General features: G+C 40.2%; 1 protein-coding gene across 7 annotated transcripts in view; it reads left to right on the top strand.

Annotated features, from left to right (window-relative positions):
* Window positions 1-6,132: 6,132 nt before the first annotated feature.
* The window catches only part of picalma (phosphatidylinositol binding clathrin assembly protein a), a 30,236-nt gene continuing 10,537 nt past the window's right edge, over window positions 6,133-25,831 (top strand). For 3 of the 7 annotated variants that reach the window (XM_080041135.1, XM_080041133.1, XM_080041132.1), the window contains exons 1-15: window positions 6,133-6,212; window positions 6,401-6,635; window positions 15,154-15,296; window positions 15,584-15,659; window positions 15,767-15,869; window positions 16,516-16,609; window positions 16,717-16,828; window positions 17,580-17,686; window positions 17,784-17,825; window positions 19,010-19,095; window positions 19,729-19,852; window positions 20,727-20,860; window positions 21,433-21,518; window positions 23,167-23,319; window positions 25,624-25,737. In XM_080041135.1, the coding sequence (XP_079897261.1) occupies window positions 6,506-6,635; window positions 15,154-15,296; window positions 15,584-15,659; window positions 15,767-15,869; window positions 16,516-16,609; window positions 16,717-16,828; window positions 17,580-17,686; window positions 17,784-17,825; window positions 19,010-19,095; window positions 19,729-19,852; window positions 20,727-20,860; window positions 21,433-21,518; window positions 23,167-23,319; window positions 25,624-25,737 (1,504 nt within the window). In that variant the 5' untranslated portion in view covers window positions 6,133-6,212; window positions 6,401-6,505. The remainder of the gene's footprint in view (window positions 6,213-6,400; window positions 6,636-15,153; window positions 15,297-15,583; window positions 15,660-15,766; window positions 15,870-16,515; window positions 16,610-16,716; window positions 16,829-17,579; window positions 17,687-17,783; window positions 17,826-19,009; window positions 19,096-19,728; window positions 19,853-20,726; window positions 20,861-21,432; window positions 21,519-23,166; window positions 23,320-25,623; window positions 25,738-25,831) is intronic. The other 4 variants (XM_080041138.1, XM_080041137.1, XM_080041136.1 and 1 more) reach the window with 2 other exon arrangements.

Raw genomic sequence — 25,831 nt, 5'->3', positions numbered from 1 at the left:
GAAATGAATATAAGATATATTTCCCTTTTCTTTTTTTTTTGTCTTTTCTCAATTTGGAAATAGTTTTATGTAGATGCTGCTGTGATTGTGTTCACAAAGCCGGCATACATATTTTCTAAATTCTAGTTTAAAGAGTGAGCACAGTTGAGGCCCGGAGTCATGGTGAATAAACAGGGTGAGCCTGTACATCCTTCTCCATATCACTGCTTACTGAAGTGTAAGCTAGGATTTCATTTTCAAATAGGTTACGGTTAAATGTAGAGAGAATGAATACCATGATAAACTTCCTACGCCAACTTAGTGAAACCGTCAGTAGACAGCACTTCAGACTAGCGCTGGTGGGACATTGTAGCTTTTAGTGACTCTGCAGTTATTTCATCACCAAGGGCATTAAAGCTATATTGTGTAACTTCATTTATATGAAAAAGTTACACCCTATAGCTTTAACCAGACTTGTGTGAAGTGAGGGCAGTGTGAGGGGGATGGATGAGACACCCAAGCGAGGGCTGAGGGCGAGGTCAGACCTGCCAGCCACAAACATGTACTGTATACCTCTTTATGTGCCACTGACAAAAGTGTGTCCATGTACATAGTGTATAGTGAAAGATATTATTTGCATGGTTTAAAACCTTTGAATGCTACTGAAAAAAAGTTGGAAAGCGCCACACTGGAGCAAACCTTCTGCAGCAGTAATGTGTAAGAAAGAGCCAAGTTAGCCAAGTTCAAAGCAAAAAAGACAATACAGCAGCTATGCCTAAAGGTAAAAGCTCCAAGTAAGGCTTTTAAATATACAATAACACTTTTTCTTCAGTGGTGCATTTTTAAAAAATGGGACGATACATCAGTACTGGATGATACAATCCTAATAATAAAACTCTGATCAATGAACACTGCTGTACATTATTCTTATTCTGGGCTAATAATAATGCTAAAGTTAAAATACAACAAGACTGAGAGGTATAGATGATCAGATTTGACTCCTTAAGGCAGATTCACATCAGCTTTCAGATGCAGGCTTCATAAGCACATGACATTTGGTCAGATAAGAAGAGAGGTAAAAGAGAGTGGTTTTGAGGCTCTATTTTGTTAAATTGCAGTCTGGCTTGTGTTGCGTCCAGTAGGTAGATGTAAACTGATTGGTTGTGGAATACTTTAGCTCAGAATTGCTATTAGATTATTGACCATATTGAGGGTAACTGATCCACATACTGTATATACAGTATAGCCTACTGTCACTTTGTCACATGAGCCCCGAATTGCGCAAATACAGTATGTGTTTTTAGATTAGCAGTTGATGGCACAGTACAATAATCCGAAAAAAACAAGCTTTGAATGGGTTATGTTTGTGGTGAATTAAATAGAAGCACTTTTTTTTGTTTTATCACTGTCTTTTAAATTAGAACTTGTAATGGAAATCTCAGTACTGTATCACTCTTGACTCTTGAGCGTGAGTCTGGCCTGGATGTGGGTCGACTCTGGCTTTATATGTACATTATAAGATGCATTAAGAGAGACTTATCAGCGTATTGTTCAACAGGCTTTTAACCTGCTATGTTATCCAGCTAAAGGCTACGCTAAGAGTGGAGAATCTCTGGTGCTAACAGATGCCATGCACGTTAATACATTTTTGTTGTAATTTAACGCCTAAAAACTGACATATCATATTCCTTATATCCTGGAAAAAAAGAGAGCATCCTTTAAGAGAAGAGGGGGGCATTGTAACTGATAGTTATAAAATCACATGGCACAGCAAATCAAGAGCTAAGAGCAGAAATAGCATCTCTTTTGCTGACAGTAAGGAGACACTGAGGCGCATACCATCTAAACTAGAGTATCAATACAGCAACATGGCGGAAGGTAATGAGATATATGATGATAACGCATCTACTTTTTTTTCCAAACTTCAGTGTAAATGCATTACAGATTTGAGATTTAAAAAATAAATAATTATTATTATAATTTAAAATCATTTTGTTACACTGTGTAAATAATATCTCAAATCAGCATAACTTGTGATATATATATTTTTTGCAGAAGAAGAAAATATGATGCTCACCAACTATACTGAAGACTTGAGTGGGAACACAGTAGTCTAGGGTCTGCACCATTGATAAAATTATACCAAGATGTAACAGGCCAATGTCTATGTGAGTGATGGGAATCTTCTAAATAATAGGAAAATTTAGTTTAAGAATTTAATATTATAGAGCCAAGAATATAGAAGAGAAAAAATATATATGAATATACACATATAAATATATATTGTCATGGAACCAACATGGTTATATGAGTATTTATATTTGGGGACAGTACTTTTCAAGAATGTATAAGTCTATATTATATTATTTTTATATCCATTTGTTTTGCTTTATATTGTAGCAATGCAGAATCTTACACACAGAATAGAGAAATATGGTGTCTGTCTCAAGATGTGTACAAAACAAAACGGAAAAAAAAGACAAGTGGTGCACCAAAACGTTACTGTACTGTATTTCTCAGTGTCTATTACACAAAGACTCTCGGAGAAAGATAGGGCAAACTACTTAGAATGGCAACGTCCATTTGGTGTGAATAGCAAAATGTAATAGTTGAATTATTTGTGGCCCATCATCTCACCACTCTTTGCGGACAGTGATTTAGCTCCTCCCTTAGCTTATTTGTAATTTCTTTTTTCTTTCTTTCTTGGTCGATCACCAGGCTTGGCTTCTGCTGTCACACGTTTATCTTTAAAATAATGTTTTTTTTTGTTGGCATGAAAGAATAGAGGTAATCATCTCTTTAACTACTATGGTGCTCCCTTTGCGATCTGTATCACGGGCAGAGCTCATAAACTAGACATGTATACTCATTTAACTCACATACTGTGCGGGATTGAAAATGTTTCACCAGAGTATATTTACAGTGTGTATGTTAACAGGCACAGTGCTTCACGGTGCTGCTTTTGAAACAACTGACATTAGGGGAGATCCTTTTTGGTTTGTTTTATTGGTTCTAAACAGAAGCATGTGCAAGTTAATGCGACAAAATGTTCAGTTGCCTTTTCTTTTTCTTTTTTCGTTTAAAAAATAAAAAAAAGTGGAAGGTTGAGCATTGCAGCGGCTTCTAAAAATGTTAGTCCAGACATTGGTGGACATTCAATTCAGTGCTGTACATTGCCAAAAAAAAAAAAGCGTCATATACATTCTGACAACTGGTGCTATTTGAACACATCTGTGGTGCTTTTTTTTTCTTCTTCTTGAGTTAGTTATTTCCTTGCTTCAGACAAAATGTAGCCACACAATCCTGTACTGTACTGTCGGTTGCTGTTTGGCAGATTTTTAAGGCAAGGAAATGTAAAAGGACATTCATTTGAAAAACAAACAAACACATTTTTTAACAATTTTCTTGGGGGAATGAGTTTACAATTTTATCTTGTTCATTTCAAAATGCTTCTTCAAAGTCTGATGTATTGGTGTTTGGTGCTGAGTGAACGGGATGTACTCACCATGACTTTTGATAACGGCATTCATCTTTCAACATTCAATCCCCTCTATAGTCTATCTATCAGGTCAAGTACACATACTAACTCCCACCTTGGAGGTACCCACCCTTTTATTGTACAGTGTGAGCAAACATTCGCCATGGTGACAGAGCCCCTGCGTTCCAAATCACATAGCCTACTTTTTCTTGTTTACTATACTACATAGCATGCTGGTTTGCGTACTACAAAATGCAATTGGATGTATTTGGACATCCGGGTATTTTTGGCATAGTGCATTTGACATGCCTGTTTTGAGACATCCTAAATATTTTTTCTGGCATACTAAATAGTGTGGAAGTATGGGCATTGGAACGCAGGGTAAGACGGCTTCTACTTTAACCAACTATTCCCAAAGCTACCACTAGGTGGAGCAAGCTACTGTGTTTGAAGAGCAGAGAGGAGCATCACAACATTGCATTTTAAAAGATTTTGAAAACACTCTTTGAAACATCTATACATGAAAACCTTCAGTTAATGTACACGTTTGGGTGAAGCTGATTATGTCTTTGTTTTCCATTACAAATGCAATACAAAGTGGAAGAAGAACAAACTGAACTATTTAGTCTCCTCTTCATAGTTCTGTCTTCCTGATATGTGTAGAACATGCTTTTTAAGTTACAGACTTCATTTTCAGTGGTTTTTTTGGGAAATGACACAAACGTGTGAGTGTGTTCACTGTTAGTTACAGGCGTAGACAACTCAGTACCTCAAAATACTTCTTTGTGGAGATCTTCAGTCCAGATGTATAACTATTCTTTTTTGTTTTATGTTGACCATCTCTTGAGAATTTCCGTCCTCATGATGCTTTTTTATATTTGTTGGCACAAACACTAACAAGAATGTATGGCTATTGTAATTCCTGCTCACCCCACTCTTCCTCAAAATTTGAAGCTTTGAAAGCAACTAAATTGAACTGTCAGTTTTTTGTATTTCAAATGTCTTGGTATGCTTGTTGTAGTTGTATATTCATAATGGTGTATATTACATCAGTTTTTATTTATTAAAAAATGTTTAAATTTTCTAAGATGACTTTTCATGTTCTTCAGCAAAGCCTTCCTTATCATTTGTTGCACTATTCATTTCAAAGTGAAGAGTTATTGTATAGTGTTTTGAATGTTTCAGGCATCTATATGGAGAGGACTGCATTGGTGGTAAGTTGTAGTTATGACAAACGTTTTGAGTATTAACTATTATACAGAAATGAATGGAAACCAGTCTTCCAACCCCTTGTTGAAAGTATGCCATGAAAAATGAAGGTAGTTTGGAAGGCCAAAGGAGGTCCAATCTGGTACTAGCAATGAGTACATAATAAAGTGGCCAGTGAGTGTATATTTAAAACACAGCATACTATTCTACAAAGTTGTTGGGTGTAGAAAGTGATTCAGAATAGCAAATGTGAGGAATTGTCTTTTAAAGCAACGTCAATCAGAATCCAGGTTCTTTATCCAAATACATTTTCACATACAAGAAATGTTATTTTGTGCATTCAAACACAATATAAGATTAAATGGTAAAAAGCAGAGTACTGCAAAGATAAACAAGTAAATATAAATTGAAAAAATTACAATACAAAAATTATAAAAAGCAAAGTAGGCCTACAGTTTTGCAGGCGTGTGCAGAATGTTGACAAAGGAAGAACAGAAATTGATTCCCCAGTCTTGAAACATTTTGAGCAGTATGTTATAGGAATATTCTAGTCTAAATAGCCTACAATTTCAGGCTGTCTGAGCAAATACTTATTTAATGATGTGTGTGTAGCATAGGCTTACTAAAAATCCACCAATTCATCTGCTTCAGATGAATCAAGACAATGAGGTCACAGGGTTACACCAGATCAGAAACTGATACCTGTGTAACTTCTGCTAACTAAATAATTCAAGATAATCGATCATCTGAAGCCAATATCTGTATCCAACATATATGGTTTAATAAGAAGAGGACAAAGGTAAAGGGGGATGGTGGGGGGCAGGAAGTAGACACGCCATTTTCAGTCCATTTAAACCACTATGGTTAAACCATGGACGCATTATAAGAACCCAGCAGGGGGAGGCGCTGTTAGAAAAAAGATGGAAAAAATTGGACGAAGTTCAGCGTGGGAACCAAAGAAAGGGAGAACGAAAGCCGCATCAAGCTAGACACAGTTAACCATGAACACGCAGGAAATGACAAAATAAAGGCTTGGACGGACTCAGTTATTGTCAGATGATAATGTCAGACAACCCAACTAGCCAATCATAAAATCGGTTTATTCATGTGAATTCAACTTTATAGGCTACTTCTAGACCATAGCTTTATTTGTAATAAAGTATACTTTGACTTTGACTTTGACTTTGTTGGTAGGCTTCGTTCGTGACAGAATTTGTAGCAGTAAAACAATATCACAAAGGGTTCTCTCTTGGAGGAAAAATAAGCCAATATAGATAAACACTATTTCATTCATATTGGTGGTTTTTCATTGATTACGTTCCAAAAGTGTACCTCCCTTTAATATATAGCATAGGCTACAAATCACACAGAAGGGAGGAAATCCTGCTAGTAGTTCGCGAGTTCCTTTATGTTGCATTTACTGTGACACATCGTGCCCGGAAGTAGCATCTATTTTCATTCTGTCTGGTGTAGCCACGGTATGTGAGACACTTGTACGGGAATAGCAGAAGAGGCTGTAGACGTGAGGGACCGATTGAAAGACTAGGTTCGTATCTTTACGGTCATTAAGAAATAATAGTTCTTCTGTGAAATGTGCCCATTCAGTCAGAGTCCTTTACTAAAGTCTTATTGTGGAATTTGAGTCCCATTTGCGTACGTTAGCTCGCCAGCTAGCTTACGAGCGAACTGTCGTCTGTCTCTATTTATTCTCCTGTCTGTGTGTCTTGTCTCCAGTATTGTCAGGTGGCACGGAGCCGACACCGTCCAGAAAACCCAGGCTGTACCGCTGGATTTGGGAACCTTTCTGTTACGGTGAACGTTGATTTGAACCGAGACAGGATGTCTGGACAGAGCATTACAGACAGGATAACCGCCGCTCAGCACAGTGTCACCGGCTCGGCGATATCCAAAATTGTGTGCAAGGCGACCACGCATGAAGTAATGGGGCCAAAAAAGAAACATTTGGATTGTAAGTACCCTATTGATTTGTTACTGCTATGTCTGTGTATTTAAATTTGTCTCGGCTTTTCGTTTACGGTAGGAATCTGAATGATGTCTGTGGCTATGAGGCCTGCACATACATGTAACATTATAACGGTCCGTAAAACGTTAATTTAGCCCTACTGTGGTAGTCTGCTCTGCTGTTTCAACCAATTTAGCGTTAGTCATCCATTAGGTTTTAGCTAGTAGCCAGGCTAACTGCTTTGATAAGCAGTGTGTCAATGAAATGGGTCCAGTGTTAGCAGATTGGATTCAAGGCAAATATGTTGTGACATCAGGGCTTTAACATTTACATTTGAAATGATTCACCACGTTTTCTAGGGAATCACATATTTACTTGTGCATTAAACATAACTGCATGGTTTATTTCCGAGTAGTGTGTTCTAGAGCTAGCCATAGAGAGGCTGACTAACGTTCATACAACAATACCCTGATTAGTTTGAAAGGCTAACTTCTGTAGCCTGTAAAATGAGTATTTTCACCTGAAATGCCAAGAATCACACTTCAATGAGACATTCATGTCCCACTAAACAATTCACCCCTAACATTTCAGCTTTTAGAAAGGCCAACAAGTGTCTGTTCAAGCATCAGAATTTCGTAAATTGGTTTAATGCAGTAGGTAGCCAGCCAAGTCTATTCCAAAATTAGGCAGTTCATTTCAAATGGTCTCTAATGAGTGGAGTCCTATTGATTTCTTACAATATAAAAGGCATGGAAGTGATGTGTTATATGTTTTCAAATTGTTTCTTAGAATGAGACTATGATGATACTAAGGCTAGTCAGGCTACAAATCTGGGAGCTTTGTTTGTTTGTGTCTCCGAAATACTGTTTTCAGGTTCCATACCAGTCAGCTGCGTAATACTAATGAAAGTGGTATAACACAGAATAGACATATGACACTGAAATAGTTGTTTAAAGTCACACTCAGCATTGCAATTCTAAGAATCAGTGATATCTAAATATTATACTGTATGTAAAGAATACATTCTATGTGCCATTAAGAAGCAGCTTTTCCATCCTGTCACTTCTGAATCTCTTTTATTGAAATATCTATGAATATTTAAGCTATGAAATGGCTTGTTTTATCTATGATCTTACTCATTTTATTCTAGGTGGTACACTTTATATTTTCCCATGTCCCTAGGGAATAAAGATAGTAAATCGGGTGCCTGTTGTTTTGCCTGGCTAGTGCTTGTAAGGACCTTTACAGCCATCTGGATTTAGGGGGGGATTTCTGAAGCTCTGTCAGGATAGCTGGGGACCTTTTGATGGACAGGTCTGATATGGTCGAGACCAGGTTCAGGCCGAGCCACTCCAGGACATCCACATCTCTGTCCCTAAGCCACTCCTGTGTTGTGTTGGCTGTGTGCTTTGGGTCATTGTCCTGTTGGAAGGTCAACCTTTGGCCCAGCCTGCGCTCCTGAGAACTCTGGATCAGGTTATAGGTTATCTCTGGACTTTGCTCCTGGCAGCTCTCCCTCAACCCTGACCAGTCTCTCCCAAAGTCACTGCTGCTGAAACCCATCCATCATTCATACATGACACTATGGGCATCTCACACACTTGTCCCGGTTGATCCGTGCCGTGCTTAAGCGTGATTGTCCACCCTCCTCCCCCCCTGGCCAGGCCCGGCCTGCACTCACACTGCTTCAAAAGATCCGGGCCTAGGCACGATTGCTGCTTGCTTTAATACGCTATTCATGTGTGCTTCTTCAGGGCGAGGTTTTATCCTGATGCTATCAGCCTTGCAAATGAAGGCACACCAGGCACTAGTACCTACTATGAAAATTTGCCATTGCAGACTATTTTGAATAGCAGCCATCAGTCAGCCTGTTGAATACACACTATGCTCTCAGTTGTCTATAGTTTGAATGGTGGCATGAACTATTACCTATTATATTGCAACTAGCCTCTTAGTATCGGTAGAATCCACTTCCATCTACCTCCAATCTTTAAGCCTGACCAATAATAATAATATCTTGTATTTATAGCGCTTTTCTTGAAACTCAAATTTGCTGAATGTTTGATGTACTGTTTGTGGGTTTATAAATAACCACAACTTTAAGCTGACAGAATATGCAGTAATGAGAGATCAGGCTCAAGGACATTTCTGATTCCAGACAACCATGTCATATGGTTCCTTTGTGGAAAGCTGCTGAATTGAAGCCTCTCTCAGTGAGGTCATCAAGAGACCCTCCGCCTAGAAGTTATCTCACTTAGGTTTGAGGTATTTAAAGAGGGCTGAAGGGTACACACACTTGCGTTTGGAGTTTCCTGACCAGCCACATTTAGACCTGATGCTTCTTACTGCCCTTGTGTTCCCCCTGTCTGGGTTGCAGGTGTGATATGGCCCACTGCACCGTCTCCGTTGAGTTTGCCAATGGTTTACCTTCTGCAGCCACTGGCATGCTAGATCAACTCAGTCACATGCCTTAAAGAGACTGTAATTAACAGACAGGGATAAGTAAAGAATATTTTTTACAGTGGGTTTAATTTTTTTTGTTCTCTACATCTGTTTTTTTTGTAGGTCCATAGTTGCGTAATGTACTGTATATCACCTAGGGCTGCAACTAACGATTATTTTGATAATCGATTAATCTGTCGATTATTTTCTCGATTAATCGATTATTAATCGTTTAGTGTTTTGGTCCGTAAAATGTCAGAAAATGTTGAAAAATGTTGATACATTTTCCAAAGCCCATGTTGACATCCTCAAATGTATTGTTATGTCCAAAACACAAAGATATTTCAGTTTACTGTCATAATAGGATTAAAGAAACCAGAAAATATTCATATTTGAGAAGCTGAAATCAGAGAATTTGGAAATTTTTTATTAAAAAATTACTCAAAACGATTAATCGATTATCAAAATAGTTGGCGATTATTTTAATAATCGATTCGTCGATTAATCGTTGCAGCTCTAATATCACCTCTACTAGGAGTTGCTGTTAAATAGCCCAAGTGCAATTGTTTTAGGCCAGGTTAAATGCCATTACGTAAACACTGCTCAAAGGTCTCATGAGGTAATGAGTATATGAAATGAGCAGAAGCTGTTGACCTTTTGGTAGTGTTGACACGAGAAGAAATTCCCGTAGAGTTTGTAATCATATTAAATTAGGCCCTTTGATGTCATTTTTTTCTATGATGCCTAATTCAGAAGCTGCAGGTTTGTTGTTATCATGTTGCTTTCACACCTGCCTTATTTGGTTAGATTAAATTGAACTCAGGTTTTCTTCAACCTTTGCTGCGGTTCGTGTAGGTATACTGTATGAGAACACACACAGCAGTCTTACTCGGTGTGTACCTAAAGCGGACCGAACAAGCGTACCAAGACCTTGTTGCAGAGCAGATCTCGTACGCTTCCAAGCCAACTCTGGTGCGGTTCGTTTATGGTGAAAACGTGGTCGTACTCGATCCAACCCAACTCCAGAAAACACTTTGAACTAAACAAGCTCCGGTAGCCACTTCCTGTAGTTTGTTTCTGTAGTTTTCCAGCATGGAAATTCTGACCAATTGTAGAGCAGTTTAGGGATTATATTATTGCTCTTGGCCCAGACACATCTGACCAATGAGTCAAAAGAACATTCTCACATGGCTTATTCTGCTGCATTGTCGTCACCAACTGATTTGGACCAGAGGAAACTATAGGTTTGAAAGAGAATTGAAACTGGTGATCATTCTCTCATCTGGTCTGAACCAAGGAAGTGACCTATCAGGTGTCAAACCGTGTCACATGATTTTTTTTGTTTGTCTTCAGTGGCTGGTTTTTCTCCATTCCCTGTTTATTGGATATATTTAGTCAAAGGCCGTATTACGGGTAATGCACCTCCAACAAGACATTTACACCACATCCTGTCACAGGATGCACAGGCCTGGTAAACAATGTGCTCTGCTGATATGTGTGTAATGTATATATTTGCCATGGACTTTCCTTTCTTCATTGTTGTTCATCAACATTAATGATGGAGAGGAGACTGTTATCAATTACTCAAACAGAGGATAGATCTGTTTTTGTGTAGAAAGGTTTTCCTTATATTGACTAGCTGAAGGAGGATGTTGTTATCCAGCCTTCCCTGTTCCACCTTTGGTCGATCCATATGTCCACTGTCTTCTACAGCTGATAGCAGAAGTGGGTCCAAGTCATTGTTTCACAAGTATTGTTTTCCAAGTATTTTCTTTTGAACCAAGCATTTAGCAAACAACAGTACTTGATTGGATGGATACGGGGATTGGTTCAAAGTCGAAACAATTGCTGAATAAGAGCCATGTATTTCAATTGTATTTGTGTTGTATTCCCCCCGTACACCCACCTCCTCAGATCTGTCTTTCCTGACGATATTTCATGGCTTCACAACAGACCGCTAAAGGTGGTGGCTGTAGTCTTTCTTCCCAGGTTTGCACTTCCTGAACCTCAGCTGTATCTGTGCATGGTTCATCTGAAGCCTAATGACAAGCACACCAATATACATGTATACCTTTGGACCCTCACAGCCCTAGCCCATAGCTTAACCCTCCTCGCACTCAATGTAGAGCTGCTGCACGAGGGCCATGTGACAGCAGTGGCATCAAGTGACTGCCCTTAAAAAGAGTGCTGACACCCTGTCCACCAGCTGAGCCGGACGGGGCTCACTGACTCTGAAAAGGCCTGTGAGATTTAATAGCACAACTCAAACAAGCTACCATGAGCCCACTAGATGTCAAAGTCATGCAGTGGAGAAGTCCTTGTCAACTACTGACACCTGTTTCTCACCTTATATGATCTACGTTAACTTAATTATCGCTCTTTAGCACAACAGAAAAGGTCATCACAAAACAATTACTACTCTGCCTGTGAAGCGGAGAATAGGTCACCCTATACCCTGTCACACACACCTCTAGCCCATCTCTTGCTATCTCTACAATAAATCCTCATGAAGTATTTGAATTAGATACTGATGTGGGCTAGCGTTCCAGGGACTCCATGTGTTCTTTAACCCACATGAGACGTTTCCTGAAGCAGGAAGTGTTCTTCTAGATCTTAAGGCGAGACTGAGATAGCCAAGGGTAAACAGCCAACAGGAAGTCATTACATAACCCGAGCCCTTCCCAGAGCACCGGGGAGCTGGGGCTGATCAGATGTGAGATTGGCTGGGGAAACTTTTGATGCATTTCCCTGCAATTATACTGCTCCTACGTACATGATCCCATTCCAAGAGTCATCCACTTCCTGCGCTAGAATGCCCCATAGCGGGCATGACATGTCGCAATCACGGTTATCTTGAAATTCCACATGATTTCCAAACTGAAATGCATCCGATTTGGGAATTGCTTGGCTGTTATCCAGAAAGGAAGTACACTGTCAAGCCTAAGTTAAAGTGCTGACTACAGTGTCATAAAGCAGCAGTACCACAGATCACTAACTAGAAGTCAGTGGCTCCGTATAGTCTCCTCTCTGGCCGTTTGTATATTGTACATGTGTGCTGCCTTGAACGCTTTGCCATTGGTATCTTTTGAACCAACTTTATTTGATGTTTTGTGGCCTCTGCTTAATACTGAACACATTGACTTCAGACACAGCACTATCAATTACATCTGACTGTCATTCATTCAAGTTAAATCATACATTAACATGAATTAATATAAATGTATTTTATTTAAGAGGAAGGTGCTGTTTTGTCAAGACTTTTAAAACAGTGCTGTTTTAAGGTGGCCACTGTTTTACACCTTAGCAATTTGCTTCCAACGGAGATAAAAAAAAAAAGTTCAGCTGTTACCACTTTACATGCAGAACACATCTTGAAGCCAGGTTTAGTTTATATTTAAATGTACTACTTGCTCACTTCGCAATTCCGTCACACACTCTCCCAGTTAGCCTGTTTGCCCATGGTGGACCTTTCTAATTCATGATGACACGTAATAGTAAATGTTTTTCTTTGGCATGTTATTTCTGGAACTGTTCATATGTAATGATAACAATAATAACATACAGGTAATAATTCTCCCGCGTAACCGCTCATCTGTTCACACAGGCCATGTCGTCGGAATTTGAGTTGGAAATACGTGTTTGTAGCAAGATGGAAAGCGTGATTGTGGAATGTTCATTGATGCTTTTGTTGACTCTTATTCTTCTTTTTATAGACATCAATATAAATCTTAACTGGCTATGGTGTAATGGTGTAATATACTATCAAACTGAAACATGCTTGCACACGTAGATTCTTTTTACATTTAAAAGATTAAAGTTATGACCTTTATCCGAACCCACTTTGAGTGCTCAGTCCTTACATCTTGTGTGTGTGTGTGTGTGTGTGTGTGTGTGTGTGTGTGTGTGTGTGTGTGTGTGTGTGTGTGTGTGTGTGTGTGTGTGTGTGTGTGTGTGTGTGTGTGTGTGTGTGTGTGTGTGTGTGTGTGTGAGAAAGGAGTTTGAAACTGGCTCATGAGTAGTAAGTAAAATGTACAATTGTGGTCTAATTGTTCTCTGCAAATGGCCCATGCACTACAGCACAGATCGTATGCGTGTTGCAGGTCTTTTGTGGTGAGGTCTGCTAGCAGGCCTTTAAGCTATGTAGCTAATGTACAGCTAAAATGAGCCCTGCTGATCAGCTCAAATGTATGCAGGCCATTGCAGCCCACAGCTTGTGTGTGGGTTCCCTAAGCGTCTTGTTACTGTGCACTTGGTGTCATCTAAATGTGTGTGAAAAAGTGGTCAAGCCAACATTTAAAAAGAAAGCAGGAAATAATGTCTTATACGGCACACTGTTTCTCATGAATTTTGCTGATAGGACTTTTAATATAGTATTTGCCAAGAGCCGTGTTCATGTCTGTGGAAATAATTGCACAAGACTGATGATTTTTTTGTTTTAAAACTGCTGCCCACCAAAGAAAATGTATTTTGCTGAGACTTCAAACTATTTCGGTTCTGTTTTTAGCAACAATCGATTTTAGGGAAGTCGGTGGGTGTTGAAACACAATGGCTATTTCACAAACGGGGAGGAGCGACTACTTTGACACATTCTCAGAATACCACAGGGTAGCTCAACCCAGTCACTCAGCCACATTAAGCAGCAGACACAATTATGAGAGACGCAGACGGAGAAAGAAACCAGCCACTGGTCTGTCAGACATAGTCAGTCATGCAAAGTGGAGCGTTCTCTCTTTTCAACTTATTCAGGACAGCTAACAGATCTATTAAGTCATATTGTAGTTATGAGGGCCTATGTTGTGCTTTGTTTTGTGTGTGCGAGTGCATTTGTGTGTATGTCTACCCCTCCACAGCAATTTCAGTTGCATCTGAAAAGCCTTTTGTTGTCACATGGGGGTGGCTTATTGTGTATGTAAAAAAGCAAAAAGCCTGTGTTGTGTGGTTTTCAACAAACACTGAGAAGGATTCATAGACCACCCATGTAAACAGGCCTCAATAGGGGAGCACAGCCGTTCTCTTACACAACCGCCAGTGTCAACTATTAACTTAGATTAAATATTTCATTTGGTTCATTGACGTGGCTTTGTAGAGGGGAGAGGGTTGGAAAGATGTGTGTCTATGTAGTCACAGTAGATTTCTTAATTTTCCTCACTTTTATCTTCAGTACATTTTGGTACTAGCTTTGAACCTCAACTTTTTCAATTTAGTTTGAATCTGCAGTGCTGATAAAACATGATTAGAAACATGCAATGGGGATATAAAATGCAACCTGTCAGTATTAACTCTTAATTACCCATCTTGAGGGATCTAATGGGTCTGGAGGGGACCATTCCCCCCCCCCCCCCCCCTCACTTAAATATTCATTAACATTGTCTGCCAAGCTTTTAGCATCTGATGGCTATGAATATTGGATATAACTTGGATCATTTTCAACAGTTAGTCTGTTACATGATTTCCTGAAAAAGAGGACAAAAGAAATAGATTCCTTATGTGCCAAAAGTGTTGAAATATCAAATTGTGGCACCATAGGTTGAAGTTTAAGGGCAACATGTGCAGCTAAGTATAGTCACCCAACACTGAAAGAGAGGGCTCTGTGTGTTGGGAAGATATATGAGCTGTGTGATGAGGTCTGGCATCATTGATCAGTCCCATGGCCTTGGTGGAAAGAGGAAGCAGGAGGCATTTACTTTCCCTTGGGGGCCAGATGGTGGTGGCACACTGCCATAGCAGACGCATGCTAAGGATGTATGCCCTGTCACTCCACAAATCACAGGCATGTCTACATAGGAAGAGTCAAGGGTGACATGAATTTTGAGTTTTTTTTAAAGATTTTTTTTGGGGCATTTTCAAGCTTTATTGGCTAGTACATTCATTATTATTGGCTAGTGTCTTCATTTCACCTGACCTCTGACTCGTCACCAGCATGCCATTGCCCTCCTGTATCTAATCGATTTGTGTTATGAAATGGAACGGATACAAGGACATGTGGAAGCTAATCTCTGCTTTCACAGACTGGTGAAATCAAGCTTGTGTGGTAGTGTGCATTAATTCCTTGCCTCTCTTTCTCTCTCTCTCTCTCCCTTAGACTTGATTCATTGTACCAATGAGATGAATGTGAACATCCCTCAGCTGGCTGACACCCTGTTTGAGAGGACGGCCAACACCAGCTGGGTGGTTGTCTTCAAGTCGCTCACCACCACACACCAGCTCATGGTCTATGGAAATGAGGTGAGGACCTACGGAATAACTCTTCTTCACCTTTGCTGAATTGGGTAGAAATGACAGAAGGGATTTTTGTACAGAAGAAGTGAATCTAATAAAGCATTCACCCCATGTACATTGACAACATATAGGGCAACAAAAATAGCTTGCCCATCATCACGTCCTTTGCATTAAATGGTACATGCCCAGAAGTAAAGATGTACATTGCACAACTTTTAGCTTTTTTTAAAGCCTTCTTTGTGGCAAACTCCCTTTGTCAAAGCATAATCAGTTCCTCGTGGTTTTTCTTGCAGAGATTTATACAGTATCTGGCATCGAGGAACACACTATTCAACCTCAGCAATTTCTTGGACAAAAGTGGCCTACAAGGTATATTAACACTGTAGCATTGTGAATGAATAAGCCTTTATCTGCCAGTATTCATCTGTATTACAACATTCATCCTGACCGCCTCACTTCTTTTGTTTGTGATGTAGGCTACGATATGTCAACGTTCATAAGGAGGTATAGCCGCTACCTGAATGAGAAGGCTGTGTCCTACAGACACGTTGCTTTTGACTTCACCAAAGTAAAGAGAGGGTAAGGAACCTTCACTTCTTAGCTTTCACTATGACACTTGGACGTTAGTGTTGCCATGTACACCAGCCGCAATGCTCTCCATGCTATTGTTCCAGAACATTTTTTTGACACCTTAGGGAGGGTGTATCATTCAGTCATGTGGCAGACAGGGCTGAATTATACTGAAAAAAAAAACATTTCAAGGCTTTTATTAATCTGCAAAAATACATTGCGCCAGTTTTGGTAAAAGTTACATAAGCTCATGGGATATATGCATTTAAATTTTTTTTTATGTTACCCTGTTGGTTCTTCAGTTCATGGTGCTTTTCATCAAAACCTTTTGTTTTTCATGCTCTGTGGTGGACATGGGTGCATTGGGCCCAATTTGCCTTGTTATTCTGCATCTACTGCAGTATAGTTCTAAATAGACTTCCATTGGGGGCTGTTAAAGTGTAGAGTTTATCAATGTCCACATGTACAAGAAGAGATGTATCCACTTGTACATACAGTATGTTCCTTTGTTGATTCAATGACTTGGAGATCATAAGGATCAAATGATATATGATTTGGGACAAGAGAGCCCTTTTTTTTCAGTGTCAGCTGGCTCAAAGACCTTGTGTTCATTGATGTTGCTAAAGCATTCTCTCTTTCCATTCTCTGTCTACAGGTCTGATGGAGTGATGAGAACCATGAACACAGAGAAGCTCCTCAAGACCATCCCCATCATTCAGAATCAGATGGACGTCCTACTCGATTTCAATGTGAGTGATCAGTGTTGGCTTCATTGGTTGGTGTCTAAATCCATTGCTGACATTTGTTCCACATATTTATGCAATTTTTAACCCTGATTTGTACCACAACCTGCTAGGTCAATGCCAATGAACTGACAAACGGTGTGATCAACGCAGCCTTCATGCTTCTGTTCAAAGACGCCATCCGACTGTTTGCAGCGTACAACGAAGGCATCATCAACCTCCTGGGTGAAAACAAGCTTTCATTTTATTTTTTTTGTGCAAATCCACTGTTTTGACCCTGTTCATTATGATTGAAGTGGTCACTACAGACCGTGATAGTTTGTATTCAGCATGGATGTGCTTAGGGAATGTTCATTAGCATTTCTGCACAATTCATGCAATCTTTATTACACAAAAAGGAAAATGGAGGACTTAAAAACTGATGTCTTCCTGGAGCAGCAGACCTTTGATGAGCTTATTACAGATCAAGTTTATAGAAAGCTTCTCTACGGGCGTTATGAATTGTTCTTTCACCCAACAGCTATAGTTAATATGCAGAAATCCTTCCATGCTTCTATTTTAGCATAATGTGAATGCATACACTGCTCAGCTTCTTACCAGGCAAGGCTACCCACTTTGGTTCCAAATTCTTGTATAAAAATGAAAAAGGGGGGCGCCTTTAGCTCAGTTGGTAAAGCGTCCCCCCCATGGGCCTCAGCCAGCAGCGGACCCGGGTTCGATTCCAGCCCGCGGTCGTTCTCTGCATGTCACTCCCCTCTCTGCCCCATTTCAACTCTGTCTCTACACTATCAATAAAGCATAAAAATTCCCAAAAAATATCTTAAAAAATAAATAAAAATGGATTTTCAGTAGGCCTTGTTTGCATACCTTGAAACAGGAGTCTGCTAACCTAGGACAAGTCACAGTGTAGCTTGAATATGATGGTAGGGTTTGTCAGTCTTTTTGTAATCTTTTATTTTTCCTCTTCTGTTAACAGAGAAATACTTTGACATGAAGAAAGTCCAGTGCAAAGAAGGCCTTGACATCTACAAGAAGTTCCTTACGCGAATGACCAGAATCTCTGAGTTCCTCAAAGTTGCAGAGGTTAGTCTGGTCCCATAACCATTATATTCATTAAGATCATGGCTGGGATATTATTCCTCCCATCTAAGTTCTGACGGTTTTTGTCCTCTTCCTGCAGCAAGTGGGAATCGACCGAGGAGACATCCCAGATCTGTCTCAGGTAAGCCTGGATGCTAATCCTGAAGATAACCCTCTTTGGCATCTTTGCAATTGCTTTGAAATAACTTGCCTTAACTTTACACCCCTCACCTATTTGCTGGCTTTCATAAAGAATATATAGTGTACTAATCATACCTGGCATGATTTGAATCACAAATATGCTTTTAGGCTGCAAATCATCGTGGAATATAAATAAAAATAGTATCAACATGTAGAAGTACCTACTTTGAAGACCACTCTGATTGTCATTTTAGTGAGCAGTAAATACACCTGGACTTCCCACTGTATCATTACCTTAGGTAACCATGAAGGAAAAATCAAATAAACAGCAACAGTGCAGCTGCTTCATATCAACACTAATCCAGACCAAAAAGTGAGCGCAGAGGACACTTTGAAGACTTTGACCATTGCATCTAATGCAAATTACAAATGTGGCCCATTACAATAAAAGTCTAAACAAGCTCAATTAAAGTGAGTGGACCTTCTGGTGCCTTGGCTAAACCTATACTTTCCTCCTAGTATGATGTTCAACATAATGACACAATGTCATCATCAGTGCTCAAATAGGTTTAGTGCATCCATGACATGAACTGGCTATTATTGTCTTTTTCACAGGCTGCTCACCCCCCCCACTACCTCCCCTGCAGTTTCAGGCCTAACACCTTAAACACCAAAGTGCAGTACTGGACAGTCAATGCATGTGCCCCACTATCGCACTTACAAACACGTTCCAACTCACACCCTCTCCTGACCTTGCACATTATACAGCAAATAAAGGTGTGAATCCAGGGTGTTAATGTATGATATGATAGGTCCATATTGTAGACAGTGCTGCATTATGTACAAACATACACTTATTTGGAGGCTCTGAAGTAAAAACGTTACTTTCAAGTAAAAGTTTCAGCCCAAAGTGTTTCTCAATATCTTGACTGTTACCACCTTTATTTTCTGTATCTTTCCCTCCCTTCTATCTCTGCACTTTCAGTTTACAGTGTGTGTAAGTATCTGAACCTTTTTCTCTCTCTGTCTCTGTGTTTGAGATTGGCTCTGTTTGTGGACTCTTGGCAACCACTTGGCATGCTTCAATGTTTTTTTTTTTCCTTTTTTCTTTTCTTGTGAAGACATTTTGTATTGGGCTTCCCTCAGCCTTTGAAAGCTAATATGTATGGATGCCATTCACTGTAGGCCCCCAGCAGCTTGTTGGATGCTCTGGAGCAGCACCTGGCCTCTCTAGAGGGAAAGAAAGTCAAAGACTCAACCGCAGCCAGCAGGTAGGTGTGCTCACTCTCCGGCCCCCTGCCACCCAGCCTCCTGTTTGCTCCAGCAACTTGATGGTATTCAACTGATATGGAAGATGTTTTCAAATCAGTCAGCATGGATAATGGTTAAAGGAATGCACTTAAGTTATATTATTAATCAAAGGTGGATTCAGATATTCTGGAGAATGCTTATTTTCAAAATCACTTTGTCAATAAAAAGTGAAACTCATCATGATCTGCTACCTGTCCTTACTGTGTGTGCACTGAGACAAAACCCAGTTTTAATACACAGCCTAGGCTCTGTAAACTGGTATGTAATCAAAGGGAATTTAAACAAATGGGGCCCACAGTAGCTAGCAACATGCCTGTTTTACAGAGCCTAGGCTGTGATTTAACAGTGGATTTCTTTTTTTCAGCGCAATGCACAGGTAGTGGATCGTGAGGAGATATTCAATGATTTTGACACCATTCTCCAGAATCACTGACTTCACCTTTTTAATATGGCACAATTCAGAACACAGTAGGACAAGTCAACTTTGACAGTACAGAGCAGTATAGAGTCAGCCAAAGTCATGTTGTAAAAGTATATATTCAAACTTTTTTTCTGTTTTCCCTTTTTTTTCCACCTTTTCCCCCTCGATTCAGGGCCAGCACCCTGTCCAACGCAGTCTCCTCCCTGGCTAACACCGGCATCTCTTTCACCAGAGTGGATGAGAGGGAGAAACAGGTTGCGCTGGAGGAAGAGCAGTCTCGCCTAAGAGCACTAAAAGTACATTTTGGTCACTCTCCTTTTCAGCTTAGTGCACTAGCATGTGGCATTTTGCTATACTTTCAACCTTAAGGACGTCGTGCATATTATTAAGTCATTAATTAGGCTCCCTTATAGTGATCATATTAATGCATAGCATACTTCATTTCCTCATCACTGACTGAGATTACGTGCACATCAATATTCTGATATTGGCCCGGTTAAGATCCTATTCCAACTGAGACATGGCCATCCAAACAGAAGTTTCTCCAAGCTTAAATCAGAATAAGTTCATATTCACATTAACATGAATTGTGGATTATTCCGATTTTAGTCGCATTATTGAGGCATGTATACATCTTAATTACACTAAAAGTTCCCACCAAAGTTTTTGCAGCTTTCATCAACATTTGCCGCAGTTTGTGAGGCAAGCGAGGTGTCATTTGTCTGGCAAAGCAAGACATAGACATTATTACATAAAGAATGTTCATTTCTCTCGAATAGGACAGGAATTATTGCCGGAAAAGAACATGCTGACGTCTAATGTCATGGCGCTTCTTCTAATATTAGTGCACATCTCTGGTTCATTCAGAATATGCTAATTGACGTAGCCGGGAATATCCCCATAGCTGCTGTGCATGTAAACACCTTATGTGGAATATTGTCTTAATACAAGAATATGGACCTTCACTAGAATATGCTATGCATGTTTTTTTCGGTGGTGAGATGTATACAATGTAATTCCAACATCCCCGGTTCTGGTTTCCTGTCTCTCTTACTGTGAACTGCTAAGTTAATGCAAATTGTTTAAACAAAATCTTTGATTTTGTCTTGCTGAGCAGTTGGATACAGGTTTGCGTGTGTGTTGCTAACACTATCCTCCTAATGATTGCAGGAGCAGCGTCTGATGGAGCTCCATAAGAACCCTGGAGCAGCCACCACAGACTGCTCCCCCGTCTTCACTGTGGACGGGGCCATTAACTCAGCTCCTGCCATCGACCTCTTCTCCACACCCAGCTCCACCAACAGGTCTCTCACCCTCTCACTCACTCAATCATACATTTTTAAATATATACGTTATTGTAGGAGCAAAAATGATCTCACTGTTTTTTGGGGCGGCTGTGGCTCAGGTGGTAGAGCGGGTTGGCCAATGATCAAAGGGTTGGCGGTTCGATACCCCGCCCTGCCACCTGTGTCATGGTTGTTGTGTCCTTGGGCAAGACACTTCACCCACCTTGCGTCGTTTGAATCTCAATAGTTAGCCTGCTATCGGTGTATGAATGTGTGTGTGAATGGTATTGTGTCAATGGGAACAGGTCTCCCTTGAAAAAGAGCCTCCGGTCTCAATGGGATTTACCTGTATAAATAAAGGTTGAAAAAAAGAAATTGTATTCTTCACATTTACAGCATCCTACACATTATTTTACATATATATATTTTATGCAACAAAAAAAGAAAATAAATTAATAATTTTAAAAAAGAGAAAAGAATGTACATTTTTGAGGACATAACTTCCGTCACATGTCTTGTTGCTGATAGCAGCCTAATGTTTTGTCAATGAGTGACTGATTTCTCCTCCGTGCCTTTTTGTTTATCTGCAGCAATTCCAAGGCAGCCAACGACCTGCTGGACCTGCAGCCGTCCTTCCAGCAGCCCCTGTCTCTCTCTAGCAACAACACATGGGGAGGTGAGAGCTCCCGCCTCTTGGCAACACTGTAGTCAACACTGCTACCGCTGTTACCAACACATACACACCACTTTCTCACACACAGATCTCAAACCTACCCCACAGAAAACATACACATTTTCTTAGAATGTATAGACCTTCTGTAAGCTAGAGGTTTTTCTGCATGGTTATTCAAAATAAATAGTATATGAACAAAGAGGAACAGAATTAAAGACAAGCTGAGAATACAAGACGGTTACTTTTTAAGAACAATGTGTTCTGGAACCTACCTATATTTAATGATTTTATCCATGATTTAATATTTTTGTGAGGCGTTTGTCACACATTTTGAACTGTTAGTGTATCCTGTTAAATATAAACCACTGGCCCTACACACGGGTGGAGAGTAAAACATTTGGGTGTCCGATTTTCAACTAAAATAATAAACATACAAAATGGTCACACATTTTTAATATAAGAACATTTCGAGGCAGAGCTTCCAGTTTCATATAACTGGGCCTTTAAACGCACGATGGAATTGATTCATTTTATTGATGCATGATTTATATATGACTTGGACAATTTGTCCTGCCTAGTTGCGACCTTATTTCACATCTCTTTAAAATATTGTGTGCTTTTCGCTTAAGTTTCATAAAAGGTATCTAAATAATAAGATTGACAGCAGTGGTTGCCATGTATTTTAAGATATTAGTGCACAGACCCAAAAGTACAGTTTAAGATAGATTTTAGAATATATGTGAATATTGACAAACCTTTAAGCTGTATGGCTGGTGTTGTGCAGAGCTGAAGCAAGAAAAGCCACAAAGTCCACACTCATTCATTCAAATAACTACCAAGTTTAAGTTGAAGGGCTTGTTAGTAAATGGACTTGTCAAGCTACTTAATTATAGTATCTATTCTGCCTTGTAGTGTTACATTGTTCATGGTTGCACTTGTTGTATTTTGGGTCAAACCGGGTAGGCAAGATTTCCCAAAGAAGTGACGGGCTCTTAACACAGACACCATTCATGGCCTTTTATAATGTAAGCACATAGATGTCTTTGGATATCTTCCCCTGTGCTGGACTCTGACCGTCTTGATAATGAAGACCTATGGACTGTGTCAACAGTTGTGATAAAGCTTCTCATTAGCCCCGTACAACAGAGTGCATGATGTCACCCTGTAGCTGTGTCTCATAAACAAACACTGTTTGAATCTGTATCACCTGCATCACTGGCATTACCACCACTGCACGTCATTGCATGCTGTTGTTTAAAGGTGGAGTCAGCCTTTCTGGAGGATGCTTGTTGTCAATCAGTGAATATCTCTTCATGACTTGCTACCTGTCCGTACGCTGAAGAAAAATCTGCTGTTAATACACAGCCTAGGCTCTGTGAACAGGCATGTTGCTATGCCCTTTGTTCACTTACCAGCTTACAGAGCCTAGGCTGTGTATTAACACTGGGTTTTTCCACAGTGTATAGTGCACACACAATACATACAGGTAGTCTAGGAGATATTCACTGATTTTGACTAAAAAAGTTAATTTAATAAACATTCTCCAGAATGGCTGACTTCAACTCACTATAACTTTTCTCACCATCCTGTCCACCATAATATCTCTGTTGCTTCTTTGTGTTTCCTCGTCCTCCTGTGGTCTACCCCTCAGATCCTTTCACCTCTGCTGCAGAAGCTGTGGAGGAAGCCATTCCAAACTCAAACCCTTTCCTCACTCTGCCTGTTGTGGACGCTGTCCACCCGTCCACAGCGTCCTCTGACGCCGGCAGCCTGTCCTCTAGGACGCCTAGCCATGAAGTGTTCGGTGGGAATGTTTTGCTGCATCTTGTCTTTTTCTTTTAGTCTAGATTCCATTTTGTGTCCATGATACATACTCATGTGTTGTTCTAATGTCTCATATGGTTATCCTGTCCAGTGAATTCACTTTGCAATTTGAAATGGGTATGGAGTGAATAGCTACACAATACAAAGCAGAAGAAATGGATTACTGCCTTAAAGGCTATTATGTATAATGCACGTTTTCATGGTTTTTAAACACTAGTATAGGTCCCTGGTGTGACTAGAGACTCGCAAAGTATGAGGAAAAAACAACCCTCTATTTTTCCTCTTCTTCCAGCGTTCTAAAAACCTGTGTTCAAAATGTGTCAGATGTATCTCCCCTAATGACGTCATAAGGGGAGAAGCCACGCCCCCTCATTACCAACCTAACTTAACTCTACCTCCACCTGTGATAAGCCACGTCCTCAGATACCCCTGAAGCTAACACCAATAATATTAATTCTAGTAGAAACTGAAATTAAGATTTGGAACCTGAAAATAAGCACACTATATAACCTTTAAGTGGTTTAGGGTTGCGGTGTCAGAACAAACTTTGAGCGTTTCTTGAACCTTTATCTCAAACGCATTCAAAAACTGGCATACTGCCGAACTCCAAATATTTGTTTCCTTCCACTATCAGGCCAGGTTTCTTATGTGTATTTTCTCAGCTCTCGACATTCTTTGATGAAGGCTGTGTAATCTTTCTGTTTGCTTTCTCGTCTTTTCTGTTTGTGTGTCAAAGGCCTAAATCTCTCTTGATTACATGCATGTCCATCTTCATATTCAGCATATCTTCTTCTTTTTCTCAGATCATTACAATCCCTTTTTTGACTCGAGCTCTTCGCTGGCCTCTGATCTTGATACTGCTGCACAGATAGAGACCTTTATCACAGGTACTATGGCGGGCAACTGTCTGTAGTGACTGCTTGACTGCTAGTTTGCTGACCTGAGCGCAGTGAGATGAGTAACGCTTGTGTGAGGTTGTCATGAGTAAACTGGGATTACACAGTGTCCATCGGTGTAATCAGAGCGTTCCTTTAATCTGAACATGCTGCCTCTCTCCCTCCCTGCTTCGTAACAAGCCCAATGGGTGTGATCCTGCATTGTTTTGCCCATTGTGTTATGGGTAGCCAGTAGTTGTGTGCGCTGCCCTGCTGTTTTGCCCTTTATTTAGTCTAGCCATGTGATGACGAGTGCTGCCTTCCTCCTCCACCCTTTGGCCTGCAAATCCTGATCTTTGTTTTTCCTGTTTTTAAAAAAGCCTTTCCCACAGCTGCTTGGCCTGCCTGCCGCTCTTTCACTGCTCTATTTTGTTTCTGAATTTGTATCTTCATAATCTTCTTTCCTCCTCCTCTCTCTTTCGTCTGGTTTTCTTGCTGTGTGTCAGACTCCTTCTGTGGGCCAAGCCCTTACAACAGCACCCCTCTCTTCCAATCTGACTCCCCTGCTGTAGCTGGTCTATTCAGAGGTAGGTACACAGACATAGGCTGATTTACAGGTGTTACAAGTCCCCCTGAGAAATGGGGGGAAAATGGCCACGTGGACAGTGTGATTTTTTTCAAAATAGCTACAGCTACATTTGATTGGAAAATGTGTTGGTGATATAAAACGCAGGTGGTACATGTCAGGTTATGTGGTGTAGGGAAGCAGCTAATGTTTATTTTTTATTATTGATTTAATATATTGATAATGACCATCATTGCTACAGTTCAAGGTGATGTCATATTGTGTCCGTCCAACAATCCAAAACCCCAGATTTTCAATTAACTATAACATTATAACGACCCTCCACTGCCCCAAATATCACTTTAGTGTTGTAAAGATCAAGGGCAAGTGGACCGCTTTGTAAAAGCATGGTGCTGCCCTAAAATATGGCTGATTTTAAAAGGCAACATTGCATCATCAGACCTCTTTATACCCTTAACAAGTTTATTTATTTAAAGTAGAATAGCTTTTGGTAGATCAACACACGGTGATAGAGAAATAGTTTTTTCACCCCAAACGGAAATGGATGGCGAGAGCATTGCTAATACATTTACATTGGGAAAGGCCGCTAGTTCACTTGCTTTGGTCCAGACCAAATAGAGTTTAGATTGTTTTTGTTTGGTGTGGTCCACTTTCATATTGCCCCTTTTGCAAGTGAACCAGCATTACGAAGCAAAACCACACGTGATCTGAGGTCATTCATTCATTGGACAGACATTCTGGGTGGAGAGAAGCAGGAAGCACAGAGCTATTGGGCTATACATATGTGGATCAGTATTTGACAGTTCTCTTCTTACCTCACCAGGGTTTACAACCGGCTCTCCAACGCCCCAGCAGCCACAGAACTCTCATGGCCTTAACGTCGACTTTGACTCAGTATTTGGCAACAACACCAATGCCAACAACCTGGATTCTTCAGGTAAGTGTTGCACTCCCACACACTCACACATGCTGGTACTTTCTATTCCCATTGCCCTTTGGTATCAAGCAGACGCCATGTACTCTGCTGCCAC

Source organism: Ammodytes marinus (genome assembly GCF_949987685.1).
Source record: "Ammodytes marinus genome assembly, chromosome: 14".
Lineage (NCBI taxonomy): Eukaryota > Metazoa > Chordata > Actinopteri > Uranoscopiformes > Ammodytidae > Ammodytes > Ammodytes marinus.
Note: the sequence above shows the minus strand (reverse complement) of the source record. Positions and strands in the feature narration are given on the sequence as shown.